Here is a 25,577-nt window from a genome sequence, read left to right on the forward strand (position 1 = left end):
CTCTGGGGAAGTAGATAAAGGGCTTCATTGCAAAAATCCCGAAGTATCCCTTTAAAAAGATAGAGGCACATTTGTAGTAAGAAAACAGAAACCGTTCTGTTTATTACAACTGCTTCTCGCAACCACATTTTTAAAATCAGGACTCCACATTGCAATCCCTACTTAGGGAAACAATGAGCTAGACCATGCTGGTCAGACCAGCGAGACCCCTCAAACTCAACTCTGGAAGTCAAAGCCAGTTCCACTGCATTTTTCATTGTTCCCCTCTGCTCAGGGACGGATTTACACCTGGGACACCAGGTGGATGCAGTTAATTATCAGGTAGAACAGAAAACCAGCATGCTCTGGACCCCTTATGGTAAGAGTTGAATACCCTTGAGATAAACCGACCTGCACTGCTAATGGTTTTTATTTGGGCAGTTTGAGCTGATCCTGGCTGGAGTGAATGGGGTTTGCTAACCATGCTCTTTCCCTGAGGGAACTGTGTGTTTGTGTGGTTGGCAGGCCATGTGTGTGTGTTAATAAATAATACATGGAGTCAGAAGAGAGAAATGCAAGGCAAGCCAACGTTTAGACTCAGAATACATGCACACTAACACACACATATATGCACATACACACCAAGGCGGAGATGCATACATACAAGTACATACAGATTTAATAGAGCACACATACGCATATAGAAACCTATACGTAGACACACATTCACAGATACTGGTTGTGTGTGTGTATAAGAGGATGGTGTGAGTTGTGATCACAGCTGGATGTGCAGTCAGTCAGTCTGTAGTGTGACTCGACACCGGTCTCTAGTGGTCATGGGTGCACATGACAGTCTCATATAATATTTAAAGCGGCCTTATTTAACTTTTTGGGCAACCTAACAAATTTCACATAGAAATGTGAGTTATAGATCTGTCCTTCTGAATGCAAGTCAAAGAAGCGGAAGATCTGTTCTGTGTGCACTATTTCTATGCTTCCTGTTCTTAAGCTTCAAACTATATTTTTGGTTATTGAACATTTATTTCACAGCAGTTTAGATTGTACAATGATTCTCTACACTATACTTGCTTGTTTTGTCACATAACCTGAAATTAGGTGAAGTAGTAGAGTTTTAGCAACCAGGAAATGATTTCACCATAATGCACCTTTAACTCTTAGTACTGGGAAACAGAGCGAGTGAGCGAGAGAGCATGTGTGTTTGGCAGGTCATGCTGTGTGTGTTAATAAATAATACATGGAGTCTGAAGAGGGAAATGTAGGGCAAGCTGACGTTTATACTCAGAATACACACACAAACACTGACACATTCACAAACACATATATATGCACACACACACCAAGGCTGAGATGCAAAGATACATGTACATACAGATTGAATAGAGCACACAAACATATATAGAAACCTACACATTGACACAGACACACACATTCACAGATACTGGTTGTGTGTGTCTATAAGAGGATAGTATGAGTTGTGATCACAGCTGGATGTGCAGTCAGTCTGACTCCAGGCTGTTCTCTAGTGGTCATGGGTGCACAATGCAATCTCATTTAATATTTTTAAGCTGCAATGTGTAACCTTTTTGGCAACTCAACCAAATGCACATAGAAATGTGACTTGTTTTGGTTATGGAAAATATATTTCACAGCAGTTTAGATTATAGAATGATGTTCCTTGTAATATTTGGAGACAAAATATCTACCACAATAATCCACTGTCTGTTAAATGCCTTTTTTTTGTGCAATATTTTGTCCTTTTCTTGTTTTGTCAAGTATTTGAATTTTAGCATCCAGAAAATTATTTCTCCATAGCGCACCTTTAACTCTTCGCACTGGGGAACAGACAGACAGACAGACAGACAGACAGACAGACAGACAGACAGACAGACAGACAGACACAGACAGAGATAGACAGACATACAGAGACAGAGAGACAGGCAAACACAGACAGAGACAGACAGAGAGAGAGAGAGAGAGACAGAGAGAATGACTGACCTGTGCATGGAAGATGGACAGAGACTTGGCTGTGTGTAGAGGTATCAGGACTCGAACCAGGAACTGCTTGTGTTCCGACTTCAAGGGCAGAGCAAACCCGTTTATAATGCTGTAGACAGAGAGAAGCTTACCTATGAAATCAAAAAAATTCAAGCAGACAGCCTAAGGAAATTAACAACAATGACAAATTGTTTGATAAAATATGCAAAAACAGGTTTTTAGACATTTGTGCAAATGTAGGAAAGGCCGGTCAACGGGACAGTTGTAAATCATGCAGAGCCTTGTCACGATCGCAGATTTTAGTGAAACAACAAATGTCGAAACATATAAGTGTCTTATATCGGCTGAAAGCTTAAATTCTTGTTAATATAACTGCACTGTACAATTTACCGTACCTATTACTGAGAAAAAATGCCATGCTATTGCTTGAGGAGAGCTCCTAACAACAAAACACTTTTTTCACCACGATATGTTTGATAAATTCACCTCTGAAGGTGAAATGTGTACTTAAATTCTGCTCGATACAATCCTTTTTCATATCCTAAAAAGGTCCATATAGCATGCATGATCGATTTTGTATTTCCACTTTTTCAATTTGCAAAGAAGGAACCTGAAAATCTAACCCTAAACGTTGTTTCAACCAGTGAAATCACGTTTGTTTGTATTCCTCAGAGATCCTAGAACGTAACCAGACTTCACTATATAATTAGGGGTGTAGTATATCATATAGGACACCATATTTGGTGAGATAGCGACACCTTCATGGCACGCCGATGACGCGGGCGGTCTTCACTTGAACAACTCTAACTTGGTCAAATAAGCACCAATCGGGATCAAACAAAGCTAGCTAGATAGCCAATGAGCTGGGCTTTACGGGAGAATGTAGCTAATAATCTTGTTCGAAAGCATGCCTTTTACTTTTGGACAAAAATTATAAGAATATTCAGAGTTGTGAAGTTATGAAAACTGGTTGTTTTGCAAATGTTGAACGTATAATATGGCTACTAATACTGGAAAAGCTCATTCAAAGTCCAAGTATACAGATTTGACGATATTCTTTCAGAAAAATGTCATATGAATGCAAATGACTCCTTCACGATTTGCCCAAATGTACCTAGGTGACTTCACACTGAATGTCATGAAGTTTGCTCATACTTCAAGTTATCCATCTGAAACTTTGCACATACACTGCTGCCATCTTGTAGACACCATCGGAATTACAACCAGAGTGATGGCTAGAACTGGGACCGTTCTGTTGCATTTCAAAGATGGTGGTAGACAAAAAACAGTTGTTTTTTTCTATGTATTTTCTTTTACCAGATCTATTGTGTTATATTCTCTACAATCAATTCACATTTCCACAAACTTCAAAGTGTTTCCTTTCAAATGGTACCAAGAATATGCATATCCTTGCTTCAGGGACTGAGCTACAGGCAGTTAGATTTGGGTATGTCATTTAGGCGAAAATTGAAAAAAAGGGGGAAGTTTTTAAGAAGTTTTAAAAATATATAATATCACATTTACATAAGTATTCAGACCCGTTACTCAGTACTTTGTTGAATCAACTTTGGCAGCGATTATAGCCTTGAGTCTTCTTGGGTATGATGCTACAAGCTTGGCACGGCTGTATTTGGGGAGTTTCTCCCATTCTTGTCTGCAGATCCTTTCAAGCTCTGTGATGGGGAACATTGTTGCAAAGCTATTTTCAGGTCTCTCCAGAGATATTCGAATGGTTTCAAGTCCAGGCTCTGGCTGGGCCACTCAAGGATATTCAGACTTGTCCCGAAGCCAGTCCTGCATTGGGGCGGCAGGGTAGCCAAGAGGTTAGAGCGTTGGACTAGTAACTGAAAGGTTGCAAGTTCAAATCCCTGAGCTGACAAGGTACAAATCTGTCATTCTGCCCCTGAACTGGCAGTTAACCCACTGATCCTAGGCTGTCATTGGAAAAAATAATTTGTTCTTAATTGCCTAGTTAAATAAAGGTAAATAAAATAATTGTTTGAGTGGAAAGTGAACCATCGCTCCAGTCTGAGTTCCTGAGCGCTCTGGAGAAGGTTTTAATCAAGGATCTCTCTGTACTTTAATCCGTTCATTTTTCCCTCGATCCTGACTAGTCTCCCAGTCCTTGCTGCTGAAAAACATCCCCACAGCATGATGCTGCTAAACCACCATGCTTCACCGTAGGGATGGTGCCAGGTTTCCTCCTGACGTGACGCTTGGCATAGGCCAAAGAGTTCAATCTTGGTTTCATCAGACCAGAGAATCTTCTTTCTCATGGTCTGAGAGTCCTTTAGGTGCCTTTTGGACAAACTCCATGCGGTCTCTCATGTGCCTTTTACTGAGGAGTGGCTTCCGTCTGGCCACTCTACCATAAAGGCCTGATTGGTGGAGTGCTGTAGAGATGGTTGTCCATCTGGAAGGTTTATTGCTCTGACATGTACTGTCAACTGCTGGACCTTATATAGATAGGATTGTGCCTTTCCAAATCGCGTCCAATCAATTGAATTTACCACAGGTGGACTCCAATCAAGTTGTGGAAACATCTCAAGGATGATCAAAGGAAACACCTGAGCTCAATTTCGAGACTCATAGCAAAGGTTCTGAATACTTAAGTAAATAAGGTATTTAATTTTTTTAATGTTCAAATGACTACAAAACCTGTTTTCACTTTGTCATTATGGGGTATTGTGTGTAGATTGATGAGGACATTTTTTTATTTGATACATTTTAGAATAAGGCTGTAATGTAACAACATGTGAAGGGGTCAGAATACTTTCATGCGCTCTACATGATCAAATACAAATCTTAGAATCAACTATTAAAGACTACCAGAACCCACTGGATTCTCCAGTTACATTGAATGAACTACAGGACAAAATACAAAACCTCCAACCCAAAAAGGCCTGTGGTGTTGTAGGTATCCTAATTGAAATGATAAAATACACAGACCACCAATTCCAATTGGCTATACTTAAATTCTTTAACATCACCCTAAGCTCTGGCATCTTCCCCAAAATGTGGAACCAAAAAGTGGAGACAAATTGGACCCCGATAACTACCATGGGATATGCGGCAACAGCAACCTTGGGGAAATCCTCTGCATTATCATTAACAGCAGATTCCTACATTTCCTCAGTGAAAACGATGTAGTGAGCAAATATCGAATTGTCTTTTCACCAAATTCCCATATGTCAGACCACAAACTCACCCTGCACACCCAAACAAACCAAAACAAAGGCAGTCTTCTCATGCTTTGTTGATTTCAAAAAAAGATGTTGACTCAATTTGGCACGAGGGTCTGCTATATTGATGGAAGCAGTGTTTAGGGAAAAACATACAACATTATAAAATCCATGTATACAAGTGTGAGGTTAAAATTGGCTAACAACACACACATCTCTATCCACAGGGACCTGCAGTGAGACAGTGATGCAGTTTGAGCCCCACCCTCTTCAACATCTATATCAACGAATTGACGAGGGCACTAGAACAGTCTGCAGCACCCGACCTCACCCTACTAGAATCTGAAGTCAAATGTCTACTGTTTGCTGATGATCTGGTGCTTCTTTCCAAGGAGGGAGCTACAGCAGCACCCAGATCTTCTGCACTGATTCTGTCAGACCTGGCCCTGACAGTAGATCTCAGTAAGACAAAATAATGGTGTTCCAAAAAAGGTCCAGTGTGCTAGGACCACAAATATAAATTCCATCTAGACACGTTGCCCTAGAGCACACATAAAGCTATACATATCTTGGCCTAAACATCAGTGCCACAGGTAACTTCCACAAAGCTGTGAATGATCTGAGAGACAAGGCAAGAAGGGTGTTCTACGCCATCAAAAGGAACATAAAATTCGACATACAATTAGAATCTGGCTAAAATACCCATTGTCCTTTATGGTTGTGAGGTCTGGGGTGTGAGGGAGTTCTGAGGGGAATATGTCTCTAATATGGTCATACATTTGGCAGGAGGTTAGGAAGTGCAGCTTATTTTCCACCTCATTTTGTGGGCAGTGTGCACATAGCCTGTCTTCTCTTGAGAGCCAGGTCTGCCTACGGCGGCCTTTCTCAATAGCAAGGCTATGCTCACTGAGTCTGTACAAAGCCAAAGCTTTCCTTCATTTTGGGTCAGTCACAGTGGTCAGGTATTCTGCCACTGTGTACTTTCTGTTTAGGGCCAAATAGCATTCTAGTTTGCTCTGTTTTTTTGTTAATTCTTTCCAATGTGTCAAGTACTTATCTTTTTGTTTTCTCATGTTTTGTTTGGGTTTAATTGTGTTGCTCTCCTGGGGCTCTGTGGGGTCTGTTTGTGTTTGTGAACAGAGCCCCAGGACCATCTTGCTTAGGGGACTCTTCTCCAAGTTCATCTCTCATCTCTCTGTAGGTGATGGCTTTGTTATGGAAGGTTTGGGAATCGCCTCCTTTTAGGTGGTTGTAGAATTTAACGGGTCTTTTCTGGATTTTGATAATTAGCCTAATTTTGCTCTGCAGAGTCTCGATTTGGTGTTTGTCTCATTTTGTGAGTTATTGGTTGGTGACCAAAGCCTCACAACCATAAAGAGCAATGGGTTCTCTACTAATTCAAGTATTTTTTGCCAGATCCTTGCGGACGCCTCCGAGCTGCTAGGTAGGCTGTTTGGAGAGTTTATCTGATTAAAAAATATATACTATTATGTATACTACTCTCTCTCTCTCTCTCTCTCTCTCTCTCTCTCTCTCTCTCTCTCTCTCTCTCTCTCTCTCTCTCTCTCTCTCTCTCTCTCTCTCTCTCTCTCTCTCTCTCTCTCTCTCTCTCTCTCTCTCTCTCTCTCTCTCTCTCTCTCTCTCTCTCTCTCTCTCTCTCTCTCTCTCTCTCTCTCTCTCATAGTTGTTATTTGTGTCTGTCTTCTGTTTATCGTTTTTTTAAATCCTTTCATCAACCTTTTTTCCCCCTTGTTTTCTCTCTTCCTATTTGAGGAATGAAAGAGAGAGAAATAGCTATGGAGGATAAAATAGAACAAATGTTTTTCTCTTCCATTCCTTTTCTATATCTGCCTCTCTCCATTGTCTCTCTCTCTATCGCATCCCTCTCTAATCCTCCGTTCCTCATCCTCTCTCTTCTGTCTACGGCACCCCTATATACCCCTCTATTTCATTCTCCCTCCCCTCCCGTCTCTTTCTCTCCACCCTCTCTCTCCCTTTCTTCTATCTATCAGTGAGTTTGTGGGTGGGTCTATAAATACTCAGTCAGCATCAACCTGAAGCCCACACCCCCTCCTTCCCCCAAAACATTGACTCACTCCCTCACCCTCCCTCCCTCTCTCCATTTCTCTATATCTCAATCTTCTCAGTCCCAGCATGAAGAAACCTAAAATCAAAGGTATGTTTTGTTGACTTGGGAGAAAGATAAACAGTGTGTGTCACTTGTAGTAAGGGAGAAAGAGAAACTGTGTGGAAAAACTATGGAAAAATTAGGAGAATTGCATGAAGTTTGTAATAAAATTGCAAAATTTTCTCCCCAAGCCATGGCAAAATGTGTAGAATTGCAGATAATTTACTTTAAAAGTCCAAAAGTCCTTTTATCTCAATATCAAATCATTTCTGGGTTACAATGAAGTACTTTACAGTGATTGTTTTAAAATAAAATGGTAAAAAAAATAAACAAAAATAGCTTTGTAGTAAAAAGTAATTTCTCAAGTAAGAATTTTGCTAGGACTGTCTGGGAGTGGTCTGAGTGTGAAGGGAAAACTGAAAACTAGCTAAAAGGGCATCATCATGTAAAACATGTCACAGTATTGTTCCAACCTCATAATGTGTAAATATATATAAAACACAGGGAAATCACCTTTTTGACTGCACTTTGGCTTGAAAGGGATAGTTCAGCCAAATTACAAATCATCCGAAAGTATTTACAATTGATTGGGAAGCTCATAAAGGTCACTTATAGAGGTTTTGAACCTGATGTTTGAAAAATCTGTCCCATGATGAATGGCATTTGTGCCATGACGAATGGCATCACATGCTAAAATCTGACAAGGTAAGGAAACCAATGTGTCATTTTGTAATTTGGGCGAACTATCCCTTTAAAACTAAAAATGTTCTCTCCATCATTCAAGACATTGGCCAGTAAAAATAATTAGTAGGAGGTAGGGGGTTGGGGGTTGGGGGGCCAAATCTTGCCTAGGGCCCCCAAAAGGCTAGGAGGGTATAATGCATTTAGTTAACAGAGTTAAGGATAGTTTAATTGCACAAATGGATTGATTGCACAAATCATTTGACTGCATGTGTGAGTATGGATGTGGGTGCGCAGACCCACAAGTTCAGATTTTTTGTGGCCCCCAACCCCATCAAAGTTGCACATTCTTGGTGTAGAGTGTAGAGGAGATGCACCGCTTCAGTCCTCAAGGACAGCAATGTTGGCTGGTTTTCATAATTTTTTATTTGAAAATTGACATGTATTGATCTAACAGAACTTGAGCACCTGCACCCCATAGAGGGTAAAGAGTGTGTGATACAAGAAGATACTACACACCTGCCCAGGATCTCCAGTAGCTCTGCCACACCGTTGAAGTGCTCGGTCTCATAGATAAACCTGGAAGAACAGAGACAGGTCACACACACACTGTCACACAAACACATAATTTGCAATGTTAACGTGTGAGTATACATGAGTGTCTGTGTGTGTTTGCATGTTAGTGAGTAAGTATGTGAGTGTGTACATGTACATGCATGTGTGTATACCTGAGCGTGTGTGTGTGCGTGGTACCTGAGGAAGATATTGTTGATCTGTTTGCGTATGTATGCCCGCAGGCCGAGCAGTTTGCCGTAGACACGATGCAGGATGGTCTTTAGGTACTCTCTCTCCCTCGGATCCTCACTGTCAAACAATTCCAACAGCTACACGCACGCACACGCACACACACACACACACACACACACACACACACACACACACACACACACACACACACACACACACACACACACACACACACACACACACACACACACACACACACACACACACACACACACACAGAGAAAGAGAGATAAATGATCAAAATGCAGAACCCAGAGAGTCTGAGTAATACACAAATAGAGACAGACATATTGAAATACATATTGTAAGAGGCAGACATGTAAGAAATGGATTTCTACCTGAAGAACAAACTTCTGGTCAACATAGCGTTTGGCCATGGAGGGCTGGAAGTCTGGGCTCTCCAGGAAACGCAGAAAGAATTCATACACCAGCTGAGAAAACATACACACAGAGTACACACACACACAGTTGAGAGTTAAATAAAAATAAAAAAGACAGAAGGTGATAGATGGAATCATCTACGTAACATAGATTTCAAATCTGTTTCTAATCGTGTGACTGCCCATATATATATATGTGTGTGTGTGTGTGTGTGTGTGTGTGTGTGTGTGTGTGTGTGTGTGTGTGTGTGTGTGTGTGTGTGTGTGTGTGTGTGTGTGTGTGTGTGTGTGTGTGTGTGTGTGTGTGTGTGTACCTGCAGGTGTGGCCAGGAGGCCTCTAGAGTGGGTTCATCCTCCTCCGGGTCAAACTCTGGGTTCTCACTGGGAGGTAATGTCCTGAAGATATTCACTGAGATCTAAAAGAGGATGGAGGAGAGGAGAGGAGAGGAGAGGAGAGGAGAGGAGAGGAGAGGAGGGAAGAGGCAGGAGGAAGGGAAAAGGATGAAAATAAGAGAATGGAAAATAAATTAATTAATTAGGCTTCTCTGAACTTCTCCAATGCTATCTATCTCTTTCCTTCGTCTTGTCCCTCTCTTCCTCTCCTCCCTCTTTCTCTCTCCTTCAACCAATCCTTTATTTTCTTCTACACTCCGGTTGAAGAGTTCTTTACATCTCTCCACCTCCTCTCGTCCCTCCCTCTCTCCCTTTCTCCACTCTTCTACTCTTCTCTATCCACTCTCCAACCCCTTTCCGCTACTATTATCCCCCCTCTCCCTCCCTCTCTCCTCTCACATTTTCTTCTTCCTCCTGCCTCCTCCTCCCTCCCTCACTCCTCCTCTCTCACCATCTTAATAGCCTCTGGGTAGAGTGGCTCTATCAGAACTCCTCTGCTTGTAGCAACAGACTCCACCAGTTCGTTGAGCGCAGCTCGTTTGATCTCTTTCCCCTTCAGGTCAGCCACACAGTCCAGGAAGTCAAAGAGGACGCAGCACTGCTGCAGCTTCTTACAGAACAGGTCATGGAGCTCTGCCACAGGGGCATCTGGGGAGGTATGGAGAGAGGGAGAGTGAGAGGGATGGAGAGACAGAGAAGTTAAACACAACACTCCCGCAAACAGTCAAAGCCATTAAACCAACAGGCTGCACTTTTTGATCACATCAAGGTAACACCAAACAGTAATTTGTGAGAACTAAATGTTCAAAGTCCCTGTTAAAAATGTACATCCATCCCTCCCCTCTTCTCACCACTCCAACCTTTTCCCTCATCCCTCCTTCCCTCTCACAGGGCTCTACGCTGACCTTTTTTATAAGGAGCACATGTGCACTTAAGTTGAAAAATGTAGGCGCACACACAAAAAAAATGTAGGCGGCACACACAAAAAAATTGTAACACAATGAAAAATATTTTAGATATTAATGCTAGAATCCACAAAAATGTTAGGCTCACTTACTGGTGCTCCTAAATAAAACTTCCAGGTAGCACAGCAAAACATTTAGGTGCATATGCGAGTAAAATGGTCGAACTGTAGAGCTCTGTCTCACCCCTCCATTCTTTTCTCCTCCCTCCATCCATTCCTCTCTCTCTCCCTCCATAGTCAGACTATGAAGGAGAAATCTAATCAGTTTTTAATAGGGAGTAATTGTATGAAGAAGATCCGAACAAGGAACCAGAAAGAACAGATCGAGAAAGGGAGGGAAAATAGAGAGAAAGAGAGAGCAAAGGACTATTCCTAGAGTAGGGATGGGCAACAGACGGATCACGGAGGCCCGCGGATCGATTTCCAAAAATGGGGGGAGGGCCGCGGATCGATTTCCACAAAACGTTTACATTTTTGGGGTCTCAACGTACTGTTAAGAATTAGAATAGTAGAATACACAAGATGCAATTTAAAAATGTGGTTGTGCATCAGCAGTTTCTTTTGTTAAAGTATGTCAGTCACTGACAGTTACTCAAATAGCCATGTCAGTAAATGTTTTTTTCATTTAACCAGGCAAGTCAATTAAGAACAAATTCTTATTTTCAATGACAGACTACACTGGCCAAACCCAGACAACACTGGGCCAATTGTGCACTGCCCTATGGGACTCCCAATCACAGCTGGTTGTGATACAACCTGGAATTGAACCAGGGTGTCTGTAGTGAGGCCTCTGTTACTGAGATGCAGTGCCCTAGACTGCTGTGCCACTCGGGAGCTTGGTAATTTACTCTAGCCAGTTATCTAAAACTAGTAATCATGGCCAAATATCGACAGAGCACACAAGGCACATGCCCAGGGGCCCTGACCTCCAATGGGGCCCCACTGATTTTGTAAGTCACTCGCAATCAGATATCATATTCACATGGCATAAGTCATGGCAAAATTAGTAGAATTGTATGAACTTTGTTGTAAAATTGCAACATTTTCTCTCTGCCAAATGGTAAAATATGTAGAATTGAAGAAAACTTGCTTTATAATGTTATAACATTATCTCTGCGACCCATGGCAAAATGTGTAGAATTGTATGAAATATTTCTCTGTGCCATCATGACGCGGTAAATGTTAAATAGGTTAAGGCCGGTCCTGCATTTCATTCAAATCAAATGTTATTTGTCACACATGCCGTTTACAACAGGTGTAGTAGACCTTACAGTGAAATGCTTACTTACAAGCCCTTAACCAAGCCCTTAACCAGTTTTAAATAAAAAAATAGGTAAGTAAAAATATAATAATAATAAAAGTTTAAAATAATTAAAATAAGATAGTGAGGCTATATACAGGGGGTTTAGTTAAGATATTTAAGTAGTTTAACTGCACAAATATATTGATTGTATAAATCACTAGACTGCATGTGTGGGTATGGATGTGGGTACGCACATCCCTGGGCTACAGTATCAAGGAAAGGAATTGTGCTGGGAATAGAGTGTGTGTCCCCAATGGACCCATGGGGCTCTGTTCAAAAGTAGTAAACTATATAGGGAATAGGGTATCATTTAAAGATACATTTTTGCTTGGTAGGGAAGATTAGCGATACAGGAGGAGGGGGTGGTAGGGAAAGGGATGGAGAGAGGGGGAGCAAACTTGAGAGAGAGAGAGAGAGAGAGAGAGAGAGAGAGAGAGAGAGAGAGAGAGAGAGAGAGAGAGAGAGAGAGAGAGAGAGAGAGAGAGAGAGAGAGAGAGAGAGAGAGAGAGAGAGAGAGAGAGAGAGAGAGAGAGAGAGAGAGAGAGAGAGAGAGAGAGAGAGAGCTACAATCTTAGAAAAGAAGGTGCTATCTAGAACCTAAAAGGGTTCGTCGGCTATCCCCATAGGAGAACCCATTGAACCCTTTAGTTCCACCTGGAACTAAAAATTATTTTACATGGAACCAAAAAGGGTTATCCTACTGGGACAGTTGAAGAACCCTTTCGGTACCCTTTTTTCTAAGTGTACATATTGTAGCTTCCGGAGTACAGTGGCAGAAAAATACAAATTAAATTGGAGACAGTGAGTTTGTGGAAACTGGGATGGAGAGAGAGGAAAAGAGAGAAAGAGAGAGCGAAAGGGTAGGAGAGAGAAAGAATGTGAAATAAACAGGGAGTTTAAAGGTGTGCAGACATCTTTAAGGGGCAGACATGAAGAAGCATCACTGATTCAGACACCCGGCAACACACACACACAGCCAGAGCTAAATATAGTACTACCACAGAGAGAGGGAGAAGAGAGAGAGAGAGACAGGACAGAGATGGGGGAAAGGGAGAGACAGAGGGAGAGATATAGGGAAACGGAGAGAGAAAGAGAGAGAGGGAGAGGGAGAGGAGAGAGATGGGGAAAGGTCGAAAGAGAGAGAGAGAGAGAGAGAGAGAGAGGGAGAGAGGGAGAGGGAGAGAGAAAGGATTAAAGGGTGACATCATCTATGTTGCTCTTCTGTCTTACTCTCTTCCCCTTCCTCCCTCCATATCCCTGGGTACCTCCCCTCCCTCCCTCCCTCCCTCCCTCCCTCCCTCCCTCCTTGTCTCTGTGGCTTTCTAAATGAGATGAGCAACTACTACTCTCGTCTTTAAAAAACACTTTTTCTGGTTTGGCTGTGTGTGTGTATGTGTGTGAGACGAAGAGCCACTATTATAGCAGCAGCCCTCCTCCGTCTCTCTCTCATTGTCTAACCTCACCCACATTGTGACGCAGTGAGAGAGAGAGAGAGAGAGAGAGAGAGAGAGAGAGAGAGAGAGAGAGAGAGAGAGAGAGAGAGAGAGAGAGAGAGAGAGAGAGAGAGAGAGAGAGAGAGAGAGAGAGAGAGAGAGAGAGAGAGAGAGAGAGAGAGAGAGAGAGAGAGAGAGAGAGAGAGAGAGACATATAATTACAATTATGAGCACAACAGAAAAAGAGAGAGAGAGAGAGAGAGAGAGAGAGAGAGAGAGAGAGAGAGAGAGAGAGAGAGAGAGAGAGAGAGAGAGAGAGAGAGAGAGAGAGAGGACATAGAACAACAATTTCTTTATTTATGTCCCTTTCAGGAAATGTGTCTTACATCTCAGAAAACACAACACAGCATCACCACATAAGGGACAGTCCAAGATGTACCTGGCTGGGGTGGGTACAGAATAAGGCAGGGTTGTCTAACTTTTTTTTTGCTTTGGGGAGGGTTGTGTGTTTTTTTATTGGGCACCGAAGAGGGTTAACATCACCCTTTTGCAGGTTTAGCTGCATAATTTCTCCATCCTAGTCAAATTTCCTCACCTGTTTGCATGCACCTCACCTACAGTACCAAGTTTTGACACACCTACTCATTCAAGGGGTTTTCTTTATTTCTCAAATTTTCTACATTGTAGAATAATAGTGAAGACATGAAAGCTGTGAAATAACATATATGGAATCACGTAGTAACCAAATATTTTAGATATTTCAAAGTAGCCAGCCTTTGCCTTGATGACAGATTTGCACACTCTTGGCATTCTCTTTACAAGCTTCACCTGGAATGATTTTCCATCAGTCTTGAAGGACTTCCCAGATATGCTGAACACTTGTTGGCTGCTTTTCCTTCACTCTGCGATCCAACTCATCCCAAACCATCTCAATTGGGTTGAGGTTGGGTGATTGTGGAGGCCAGGTCACCTGATGCAGCACTCCATCACTCTCCTTCTTGGTCAAATAGCCCTTACACAGCCTGGAGATGTGTTGGGTCATTGTCCTGTTGAAAAACAAATGATAGTCCCACTAAGCGCAAACCAGATGGGATGGCGTATCGCTGCAGAGCAGAATGCTGTGGTAGCCATGCTGGTTAAATGTTCCTTAAATTCTGAATAAATCATGCAGAGATCATTCATTCACCTACTCTGCATCTCACAAAGAAACGGTGGTTGGAACCAAAAATCTCAAATTTGCACTCATCAGACCAAAGGACAGATTTCCACCATTCTAATGTCCATTGCTTGTGTTTCTTGGCCAAAGCAAGTCTCTTCTTAGGGGGCATCATGGTTTGGGACTGCTTTGCTACCTCAAGGCTGGACAGATTGCTATCATCGATGGAAAAATGAATTCTCAAGTTTATCAAGACATTTTGTAGGAGAATGTATCTGTCCGCCAATTGAAGCTCAACAGAAGTTAAGTGAAGCAACAGGACAGCAACCAAAAAGACAGAAGTAAATCAATAACAGAATGGCTTGAACAGAAGAAATACACCTTCTGGAGTTGCCCAGTCAGTCCTGACCTCAACCCGATTGAAATGCATGACATCAACATAGCGGTTCACACCAGACAGCCCAAGAATATTGTGGAACTGAAACAGTTTTGTAAAGAGGAATGGTCCAAAATTCCTCCTGACCATCGTGCAGGTCTGATCCATAACTACAGAAAATGTTTGGTTGATGTTATTGCTGCCAAAGCAGGGTCAACTTGTTTTTAAATCCACATACTTTTTCCAACCTGCATTGTGAATGTTTACATGATGTGTTCAATAAAGACATGAACATTTATAATTGTTTGTCTGTTATTAGTTTAAGCAGACTGTGTTTGTCTATTGTTGTGACTTAGATGAAGATCAGAACCAATTTATGACCAATTTATGCAGAAATCCAGGTAATTCTGAAGGGTTCACATACTTTTTCTTCCCACTGTATATCAAGGTGTTTTGGTACTTCTCTTATGCACCATGCTTTTCCGTGCGCTAACTATTACTATACCACCAGGTCAATATGGTCTACCAGTCTAACTGTATATCCTGCCCTCACCCACTATTCATAGTGACAATGGTAGTAGGTGGATCGTATATGTCCAGATCTGCAATAGGCTGACTAGCATTCATACAACACAAAAAATCATTCAAAGCTGCACCAATTTTCAACATTCTACTCTAGGCTGCAGTGAAAATGTAATTTGAATAATGGTGCAAAAGCCCTGTGATTTGAATGTTTCATTCAATTTGAATCAGTTCAACACTCGATAATGTACAGGGTCTGGAAAGGGACAGTAACAGGCCTGTCTGGCTGCATTTTCAATTCTCATACTGAGATATGCTGTCTGTTGCGGATCATCATTCTCCCAAGTCGTCCTATGTGACCACATAAGCTGCGTTTACACAGGCAGCCCAATTCTGATTTTTTTCCCACTAATTGGTCTTTTGACCAATCACATCACATCTTTTTTTCTCTCTCTCGAAGGACCTGAGCCCTAGGACCATGCTTCAGGACCTCATGGCACGATGACTCCTTGCTGTCCCCAGTCCACCTGGCCGTGCTGCTGCTCCAGTTTCAACTGTTCTGCCTGCGGCTATGGAATTCTGACCTGTTCACCGGACATGCTACCTGTCCCAGACCTATTATTTGACCATGCTGGTCATTTATGAACATTTGAACATCTTGGCCATGTTCTGTTATAATCTCCACCCAGCACAGCCAGAAGAGGACTGGCCACCCCTCATAGCCTGGTTCCTCTCTAGGTTTCTTCCTAGGTTTTGGCCTTTCTAGGGAGTTTTTCCTAGCCAACATACTTCAACACCTGCATTGCTTGCTGTTTGGGGTTTTAGGCTGGGTTTCTGTACAGCACTTTGAGATATCAGCTGATGTACAAAGGGCTATATAAATCAATTTGATTTGTTTAGTGAGTCCACCAGATCAGAGGCAGTAGGGATGACCAGGGATGTTCTCTTGATAAGTGAGGGAATTGAAGAAATTCCTGTCCTGCTAAGTATTCAAAATTTAACGAGTATGTTTGGGTGTCAGGGAAAATGTATGGAGTAAAAAGCACATTATTTTCTTTAGGAATGTAGTGAAGTATAGGTTGTCAAAAATATACCCCAAAAAATTACTCAAGTAGTACTTTATAGTAGTTTTACTTTAAGTACTTCACACGAGTTAGAGTAAAATCATCTCAAGCAAATTTGCTGACACACAAAGCTCAAATTACATTGACATTTCATCAATGACTGTGCCTTTAAACAGCTTGGAAAATTCCAGAAAATTATGTCATGGCTTTAGAAGCTCCTGATAGGCTAATTGACATAATTTGAGTCAATTGGAGGTGTATTTCAAGGCCTACCTTCAAACTCAGTGCCTCTTTGCTTGACATTATGGGACAATCAAAAGAAATAAGCCAAAATTGTAGACCTCCACAAGTCAGGTTCATCCTTGGGAGCAATTTCCAAATGCCTGCAGGTACCACGTTCATCTGTACACACAATAGTACGCAAGTATAAACACCATGGGACCACGCAGCCGTCATACAGCTCAGGAAGGAGACGCATTCTGTCTCCAAGAGATGAACGTACTTTGGTGTGAAAAGTGCAAATCAACCCCAGAACAACAGCAAAGGACCTTGTGAAGATGCTGGAGGAAACAGGTACAAAAGTATCTATATCCACAGTAAAACGAGTCCTATATGGACATAACCTTAAAGGCCGCTCAGCAAGGAAGAAGCCACTGCTCCAAAACCACCATAAAAAAGACTACGGTTTGCAACTGCACATGGGGACAAAGATCGTACTTTTTGGAGAAATGTCCTCTGGTCTGATGAAAGAAAAATAGAACTGTTTGGCCATAATGACCATCGTTATGTTTGGAGGAAAAAGGGGAGGCTTTTTTTATGGCGGGGTTCAAAGAACACCATCCCAACCGTGAAGCACGGGGGGAGGCAGCATCATCTTGTGGGGGTGCTTTGCTGCAGGAGGGACTGGTGCACTTCACAAAATAGATTTCAGGAAAATTATGTGGATATATTGAAGCAACATCTCAAGACATCAGTCAGGAAGTTAAAGCTTGGTCGCAAATGGGTCTTCTAAATGGACAATGACCCCAAGCATACTTTCAAAGTTGTGGCAAAATGGCTTAAGGACAACAAAGTCAAGCTATTGGAGTGGCCATTACAAAGCCCTGATCTCAATCCCATAGAAAAAGTGTACGCGAGCAAGGAGGCCTACAAACCTGACTCAGTTACACAAGCTCTGTCAGGAGGAATGGGCCAAAATTCACCCAACTTATTGTGGGAAGCTTGTGAAAGGTTACCTTTAACGTTTGACCCAAGTTAAACAATTTAAAGGCAATGCTACCAAATACTAATTGAGTGTATGCAAACTTCTGACCCACTGGGCATGTGATGAAAGCTGAAATAAATCATTATCTCTACTATTATTCTGACATTTCACATTCTTAAAATAAAGTGGTGATCCTAACTGACCTAAGGACAGGGAATTTTTACTAGGATTAAATGTCAGGAATTGTGAAAAACTGAGTTTAAATGTACTTGGCTGAGGTATATGTAAACTTCCGACTTCAACCCTATTTTACACATCTCCGATTTGGCATGTCTCTTGTGATGCGGTTCACAGCAGCACAGACGGATGTGACAACTGCGTCATAGTTTTGAACAACCCTTCCCCCCCTTTTGTTCCATGCTGGCTGAAGTAACCAGCGAACACCAGACACAGATGAAAAGGAATCATATAAATATATTTGCCATAGATTAATTATATTTCCTGACACCCTACAGTCAAATATTGGCACCAGTAGAGTAGCTATCTGGCTATAAACCGCGCAACTCTGCAAACATGCCTTCTCCGATGCACTGTTTTTTTTATAAGGTAAGAGAATATAATGTTACCATTGGTGTATTAAAAAGTGAATTATGGTGATATCAGCTATTCCCTTTAATAATCCCGCCTCCTGAATCCAAGAGTTTGACATGGGGGAGGGGACCAGTAACTTTATGATCAAACTTTATTTATGCAGAAGCAACAATAGTTGTTCATACTTTGGTCATCATACTTTGTTCTGGTTTCATATATCATCCAATTTCATGAGAAACATGATTTTGACTGTTCATGACCTTTGGTGAAAGAGATGTGGTTGTTGAATTAATTCATTTTCAGTCCTGTGGCCTTCATCAAATGAGTTCTTAGGTGAATGTTATTATTATAATTAAAGTCTTTATCACAATACATTACATATCTCATCAGGCCTTATTTTGAGACATAGCTTTATCCTAATACAGTGGCCTGAAACTCATGGTTTACAGGCCACATCGGGCCTGCAAGTAAGTTTGCAAAATTCTGGTAAGTCTCCCAAAATTCCTAAGTTTAAAACCTGTTTGAAGGATTTCCAGGAATCATCACACTGGGATTTCTTGAAAACACATTATGCTGGCTTGCAAAGTGTTTAGTAATTCCTAAAGGAATCCAGCCAGTGTTCGTCCATCCAACAGTTGGAATGTGTATTCACCCGCAACTTGCATGTATAATGGCTGCCAGCATTAGAAACAGTGTGAGGAGACCACCTAAGTATTTTAAACTGGAACAACCATTTCAGTAACAGGTGCAAAAAATTATTGGATTAGTTAGCATTTTTTGTATTTATCAAACAATAAATCTCTCACTGTACAGTACATGCAAAAACACATATTAAAAACAATTCTTGTTGGCGCTAATCTGTCCCTTTGCTTAGCAGAAAAGCTACATATTGACAATGTATTGAAGAAAGGTACATATTTGTACCCAACATAAGGCACAATGATGAATACACCTGTGCCAGGCTTCTATTGAAGGCGTGGCTTAGTGGGTGTGTGGCTTTCAGTTAGTTATTTTTCGCCACCCATGAGTGGAAGTGTTGTGCCAGTTTAAAAAGTCTATAGTTAAGTTAGTTAAAGTTTGAGTATGTCTGCTGCCACTTCTGAAGTCTTCATATAGGCTTACATAAGAGCATTTCACACTAAAGGGCTGTAATGGATAACATAGTGACCTTAACACAACACTGCCATGAGGTATGGACTTTGTGGCATAATGGTTAAGGTGTTGACTTTACAGGTGCTGGATCCAGGTTCAAGTCCCAGTCAGGGATACCCTTGAACTTGCTACATTGGTGTCAGAAGTTGAATGATGGAGGGGTGTGTACATTTGAGGACTTGGTATAGAGAACAGGTATGTTTTTGTCACTTAAAAGGAAAAAATGGGTTTGTCACTATGGTGATACCCTGAAAAGGCACACCTTTTCTAAAGTTACACTTTTGTACCTGTAGACTATATGTTAGAAAGATACTATTTTGTCCCCTAAAAGTACACTATTGGCTCTTTTAAGGTACGATTGGCAAGGGTATAATTGTGTGTGTGTGTGTGTGTGTGTGTGTGTGTGTGTGTGTGTGTGTGTGTGTGTGTGTGTGTGTGTGTGTGTGTGTGTGTGTGTGTGTGTGTGTGTGTGTGTGTGTGTGTGTGTGTGTGTGTGTGTGTGTGTGTGTGTGTGTGTGTGTGTGTGTGTGTGTGATCACGAGAAACTATCTGGTCTATCTTAGGGAGCAAGGCTCTGCCAACGGCTTCAGCGCTCAGAGCTCAGAGCTCACACACACAAAAACACTGACACAGACAAAACCCCCTTATGCCTCTGGATTCTAACTGTGTGCCCTTCATCGTCTGCATATTCTATCACTTATCCAACTGTATTTTAATTGATTGTTGTGTTTCCTAATCCTGGTTTTGGGGACCCGAAGGGGTGTCCATTTTTTGGTTTTGCCCAAGCACTAACATACCTGATTCCACTTATCAAAGGTTTGATGATGAGTTGATTAGTTGGAACAGGTGTGTAGCGCTACAGTAGGGCAAAACCTAAAATGTGAACCCTTTTGGGTTCCCAGGACCAGGACTAAAAAACACTGCTGTATTTAATTTGATTGTAATTGATTCAGAATTTAATTGGATTCAGTAAAGAATCTGTATGAGTAATGTTATAATGTTCTAGAAACATGACCAGGTCTCTGTTATAGGTTCACTGGCTGTGTTTCAAATGGCACAGTATTTTCTATGTAGTGCACTACTATTGACCATAGGGCTCTGGTCAAAAGTAATGCACTACAAAGGGAATATATTGCCATTTGGGTCGCAATAACTCTTGGGTCGAATTAACTCTTGATTCTCTGCCTCAACTTCCTAGTCAAATAAAGGTAAAATAATACATAATTACAACTAAAAAGGGGAGAGACAGAGTGAAGAGGAGAGGAGAGGAGAGGAGAGGAGAGGAGAGGAGAGGAGGAGAGGAGAGGAGAGGAGAGGAGAGGAGAGGAGAGGAGAGGAGAGGAGAGGAGAGGAGAGGAGAGGAGGAAAGTCTACCCTGTGGGTGAAAATGTGACCTTAGCATCATTAGCGTGTTAGCTAAAGCGTGGAGACCCATGACCGGGGAGGCAAGCTGATGCTGTAGCCTGAGGGGAGGACATCAAAGCTGGGGATGAGTGCCAAGCTAACAGCCTGTTTGAGGGAGATGTAGAGGTCTGGAGGACAAATACTTATTTATTTTACTGTATTGTTGCATGTGTACTCACAAAGCTTCTCGGAGCAGAAGTGGTTATGTAGAATCAGGTCCCCTGTAATCTTATTCATTATGATCGAAAAGACAAAACTGTGCACTCCTACTCTGAGATACTTTATGAATACAATGATGATGTTCTTTTCCACACAGAAGACGATACAAAATTATTGCCTGATGATCTTCTTAACTTAATACCTTTCTGATTCTGATTTCAATCACTACAAATCATCCTTCCTTCAGATTGAAATACTGTCAAAAGTACTGTCAGATTGATCTGTAATAGACTGTCATATCCCCAATTAAAAAAGTAAACATTGGCCGTTTATTAAATTACATCCTTTTACATGGTGGGGTTACAAATAAATGTTGATAACAAAATTGAGTCATGGGCCAAAAAGGTTTGGGAACTCCTGCGTTATGGGATGCTCTGTTCTAGACTCATCCACTTTGATAATGATTAGAAATTACTTGATTAGCCTACATCAAACATACACTACATGGCCCAAAGTATGTGGACACCTGCTCGTCGAACATCTCATTCCAAAAATATGGGAATTAATATGGAGTTGGTCCCACCCTTTGCTGCTACAACAGCCTGTGCTTTTCTGGGAAGGCTTTCCACTAGATGTTGGAACATTTCTGCAGGGACTTGCTTCCATACAGTCACGAGCATTAGTGAGCTCTGGCACTGATGTTGGGCGATTAGGCCTGGCTCGCAGTCAGCATTCCAATTAATCCCAAATGTGTTCGTTGGGGTTGAGGTCAGGGATCTATGCAGGCCAGTCAAGTTCTTCCACACTGATCTCAACAAACCATTTCTGTATAGACGTCGCTTTGTGCACGGGGGCATTGTCATGTTGAAACAGGAAAGTGCCTTCCCCAAACTGTTGCCACAAAGTTGGAAGCATAGTGTCGTCTAGAATGGCATTGTATGCTGTAGTATTAAGAGTTTCCTTCATTGGAACTAAGGGGCCTGACCTGAACCATGAAAAACAGCCCCGGATTATTATTCCTCCTCCACCAAACTTTACAGTTGGCACTATGCATTCGGGCAAGTAACATTCTCCTGGCATACGCCAAACACAGATTTGTCCGATGTTGAAGTGTGATTCATCATTCCAAAGAACGCATTTCTACTGTTCCAGAGTCCAATGGCAGCGAGCTTACACTACTCCAGCCGACGCTTGGCATTGTGCATGGTGACCTTAGGATTGTGTGCAAGAAGCTCCCGACTAACATTTCTTGTGCTGATGTTGCTTCCAGAGGATATTTGGAACTCAGTAGTGAATGTTGCAACCGAGGACAGACAGATTTTAAGCACTATGCACTTCAGCGGTCCTGTTTTGTGAGCTTGTGTGGCCTACCACTTCACGGCTGGGCCGTTGTTGCGCCTAGACTTTTCCACTTCACAATAACAGCAATTACAGTTGACCAGGGCAGCTCTAGCAGGGCAGAAATTTGACAAACTGACTTGTAGGAAAGGTGGCATCCTATGACAGTGCCATGTTGAAAGTCACTGAGCACTTCAGTACGGGCCATTCTACTACCAATGTTTGTCTGTGGAGATTACATGGCTGTTAACTCAATTTTATACACCTGTCAGCAACGAGTGTAGCTGAAATAGCCAAATCCACTCATTTGAAGGGGTGTCCACATACTTTTGACCATGTAGTGTAATTGTATATACGGTCTATTAGCCTACATACAGTACGTCCTAATGGACTGCACGTTGATAGGCTTATGATTTTAAATGACTAAATCAAATCAATAAATGTTGTTGATGTACTGTAGTGCACTACTTATTCCATATGTAATGCACTATTTTGACATCATATTCCCTATGTAGTGGACTACATTTCATCAATAGTCCTAATGCATAGAATACAGCCTAGGCTGTAGGCCTATTCCTGGAAAAAAAAAGATAGAATCGAAGTTGATGGAGATGTAGGACACGCCTTTGGGCCCTGGTCAAAAGTGCACTATTGAGGAAATAGCATGCAACCTAAATCATATTACAGGCCATACTACATAGAATAGACCTTGATAAGCAGGTATTGGACCCATCTTTGAGCAAAGGCAGGCCTACTATAAACATAGAATACACATTGATAGGACATAAAGTAGTAGCGTACTACAATAGGTCTACTACATAGAATAGATATTGAGGAGAAAGCAGAGGACCCACCTTTGAGCAGCGGCAGTGGCGTTAGCTCGACCTGGGAGCTCTGGTAGCGGAACTGGGACGAGGAGTGGGAGCGCCTCTGCCGGGCTCTACGCATCGAGCGCCGGGGAAACCCATCCACCTTCTCCGCTGACGGTACCGAGAACCCGGTGGTCGGGGAGGACGGGCTGGTCGGGGGCAGTTTAGTTGTCTCCATCGCTGCTGTGTTGTATTGGCGAGCTGTCCGGTGTGTATGTCAAGTTTGTGTGTCTGTGTCTGGATGCGCCGATGATATGCTAGTGAAGGCGAGGCGTATAGTATTGAGATAGGGTGAACAGTTTTTAATCCTTAAAAGAGCTAATACGTTAACAAATTAATAAAAATGGATAATCTGGGAATGGAACAGAGGGATGGGGAGGATTAGAGGAGGGGGGATAGAGGAGGGAGGAAGGAGGGAGGGATATAGATGGAGAGGTGCAGTCCACAGAGGAACGGATGGTGTGTGTGTTGCTTGTGACTGCCTGTCTGCCTGCTGCCTAACGTCTCAATACAACAGAGGGAGGAAAAAACGGTTGCTTCACTATTTTTTAAATTAACCGAAACATATTTTTATGCAAAGACAAACGCATAGATCTAACGGGTAGGCCTAATTGTCCATGTATCTATCGATAGAGATAGGAAGAAACGCATGGGTTGTTAAGACTACTACTAAATCATCAGCCTAAATGTGGTATTTATGTATATATTTCTGTCATGAATAGAGCCCATAGCCTATAGATCCTTAGATAAAGCACATCACACCGATAAAGCAGGTTATAGGGATCATTCCGAAAATGTCAACATGAATCCATAAAATCAGTTGTTTGATTGGTCCTTTCTCATCGATGATAAGTAATTCATTAATTGATTCGTTTATAAAGGCTCATATCATAAAACCATTGATCCGAGTCCTTCTCATCACTGTTCCCCGGTTCCGTTAACGGTTCCGTTATTCGGTAACCTGCATGGCGTTGCCGTTAGACGGATCTGCGATCCGCGCAGGGCGGGGATGGAGATGTGGAGCTTGAACGTGTTGACATGTGCGGTTCTTCAGCGCGGCCGCTGCAACACCGAATCCCCGGTCTCCTTTATAGCTAACCGCTAAAAACACCCCAAAAACCTCCGCTGTGCTGGTTGCTCACAGATGGTTTAGGTATATATAGACCTATATTCCCATTGTTGTCTGCCTGTCGCGTTTCCTCTCTCCTTGGTTCGGCTAGGAAAGGGATGGCTTGTTCTCTCTCTCCGTCCTCCCTGGCCTCGTCTCTGTTTCGGCTGCGCTTACGTGGTGCAAGGAGAGACACACTGCGGCTGACGCTCTTCTCGCCACAGCGAATTATTTAATTATTTCAGATATATTTATGTACCCCAGACTTTACGCCATGGACGGGCGGTGGAGCGTTTGGTTTGGGCTAATCTATGGATGCGTTATGACGCCGAGGGCGAACACCCCCTCTTTCACTCCCCATCTTTAAATAAAAAAGAACATAGTTTATCCCTTTTATCCGACCTCCTGTCCTCTCCTTCTGTTTCTTTAGCTAGGCTTCGTCCACCGATTGTTCACCACTGTCTATATGTGACTGTGCCATTCTCTCCTCCCTCTCTCTTCCTCCTTCACCCCTTTCTTTCCTCCCCTCTGTGCGTGTCTACATTAGTTTGAGGCTGATAGTGGTAAACCATTGTTCATCCCTTCCTTCTTCAGCTCCTCCGTTTGTTCGAACCCAGTTTCTCACTCTCAATTGCGCAACCGGTCACTGCATGCGTTCTAGTGCCTGGTGTCTGCACGCGCAATGTTTATGATGTAATCATCTGTATTAACCCAGTTAGTAAGCCTAGTTTATTATCACTGTTCCACGTCTCTCCAGTGGTGTCGTAATGCTGTCTCTCTCTTCAACCTGGTCTCAGAGCATTTCATATTATTCTGGGTTTGCATACAGTGTCTCACTCCATTTATGTTAAATTGTTATTGTAGGCCTATGTATTCATCATTTGTGGATTGCCATCATCACCCATTTCGTATTAAATGTTACGAATTACAGTTCTTATATGTTATGAATTTTCTAAACATACAATATATAACGAATTGCAAAATGTACAATATAATAACAATTTGAAAAAGTAGGTGGCTAACGTTAGCTTGGTTAGGAGTTGAGGGTAAGGGTTAAGGTTAGGGTTAAGTTTAGGAGTTATGTTAAAGGGTTAAGGTTAGGCGAAGGGTTAGTTAAAAGGGTTAAGGTTAGGGGAAGGGTTAACTAACATGCTAATTAGTTGAAAATGAGCTAAACATAAGTAAGTAGTTGAAAAGTTGCTAATTAGTTACAATGCTAAAGTTTTCGATGACGAGATTCAAACTCGCAACATTTGAGTTTTTGCCTTATTATTTAACCATTTATCTCATGTAACAATACCAAACAAAACATGCAACATGGAGTCTCTCGGATTGAGGTACAGAATAATACGAAATGCTCTGAGACCA

The 25,577-nt window shown here is 42.1% G+C and overlaps 1 protein-coding gene across 3 annotated transcripts in view; it reads right to left on the bottom strand.

Moving 5' to 3' along the window:
* LOC118392240 (serine/threonine-protein phosphatase 2A 56 kDa regulatory subunit beta isoform) overlaps nucleotides 1–24,942 on the bottom strand; it is a 37,041-nt gene extending 12,099 nt beyond the window's left edge. Inside the window, exons 1-7 of one of the 3 annotated variants that reach the window (XM_035784018.2) lie at nucleotides 23,087–24,934; nucleotides 10,018–10,214; nucleotides 9,488–9,589; nucleotides 9,132–9,224; nucleotides 8,740–8,870; nucleotides 8,506–8,565; nucleotides 1,996–2,104 (exon numbers count right to left, since the gene is read on the bottom strand). In XM_035784018.2, coding sequence (XP_035639911.2) covers nucleotides 1,996–2,104; nucleotides 8,506–8,565; nucleotides 8,740–8,870; nucleotides 9,132–9,224; nucleotides 9,488–9,589; nucleotides 10,018–10,214; nucleotides 23,087–23,279 — 885 coding nt within the window. In that variant the 5' untranslated portion in view covers nucleotides 23,280–24,934. Of the gene's footprint in view, nucleotides 1–1,995; nucleotides 2,105–8,505; nucleotides 8,566–8,739; nucleotides 8,871–9,131; nucleotides 9,225–9,487; nucleotides 9,590–10,017; nucleotides 10,215–23,086 lie in introns of all 3 variants that reach the window. The other 2 variants (XM_052460039.1, XM_052460040.1) reach the window with 2 other exon arrangements.
* Between the last annotated feature and the right edge of the window lie 635 nt (nucleotides 24,943–25,577).

Source organism: Oncorhynchus keta, chromosome 13 (assembly GCF_023373465.1).
Source record: "Oncorhynchus keta strain PuntledgeMale-10-30-2019 chromosome 13, Oket_V2, whole genome shotgun sequence".
Classification (NCBI taxonomy): Eukaryota; Metazoa; Chordata; class Actinopteri; order Salmoniformes; family Salmonidae; genus Oncorhynchus; species Oncorhynchus keta.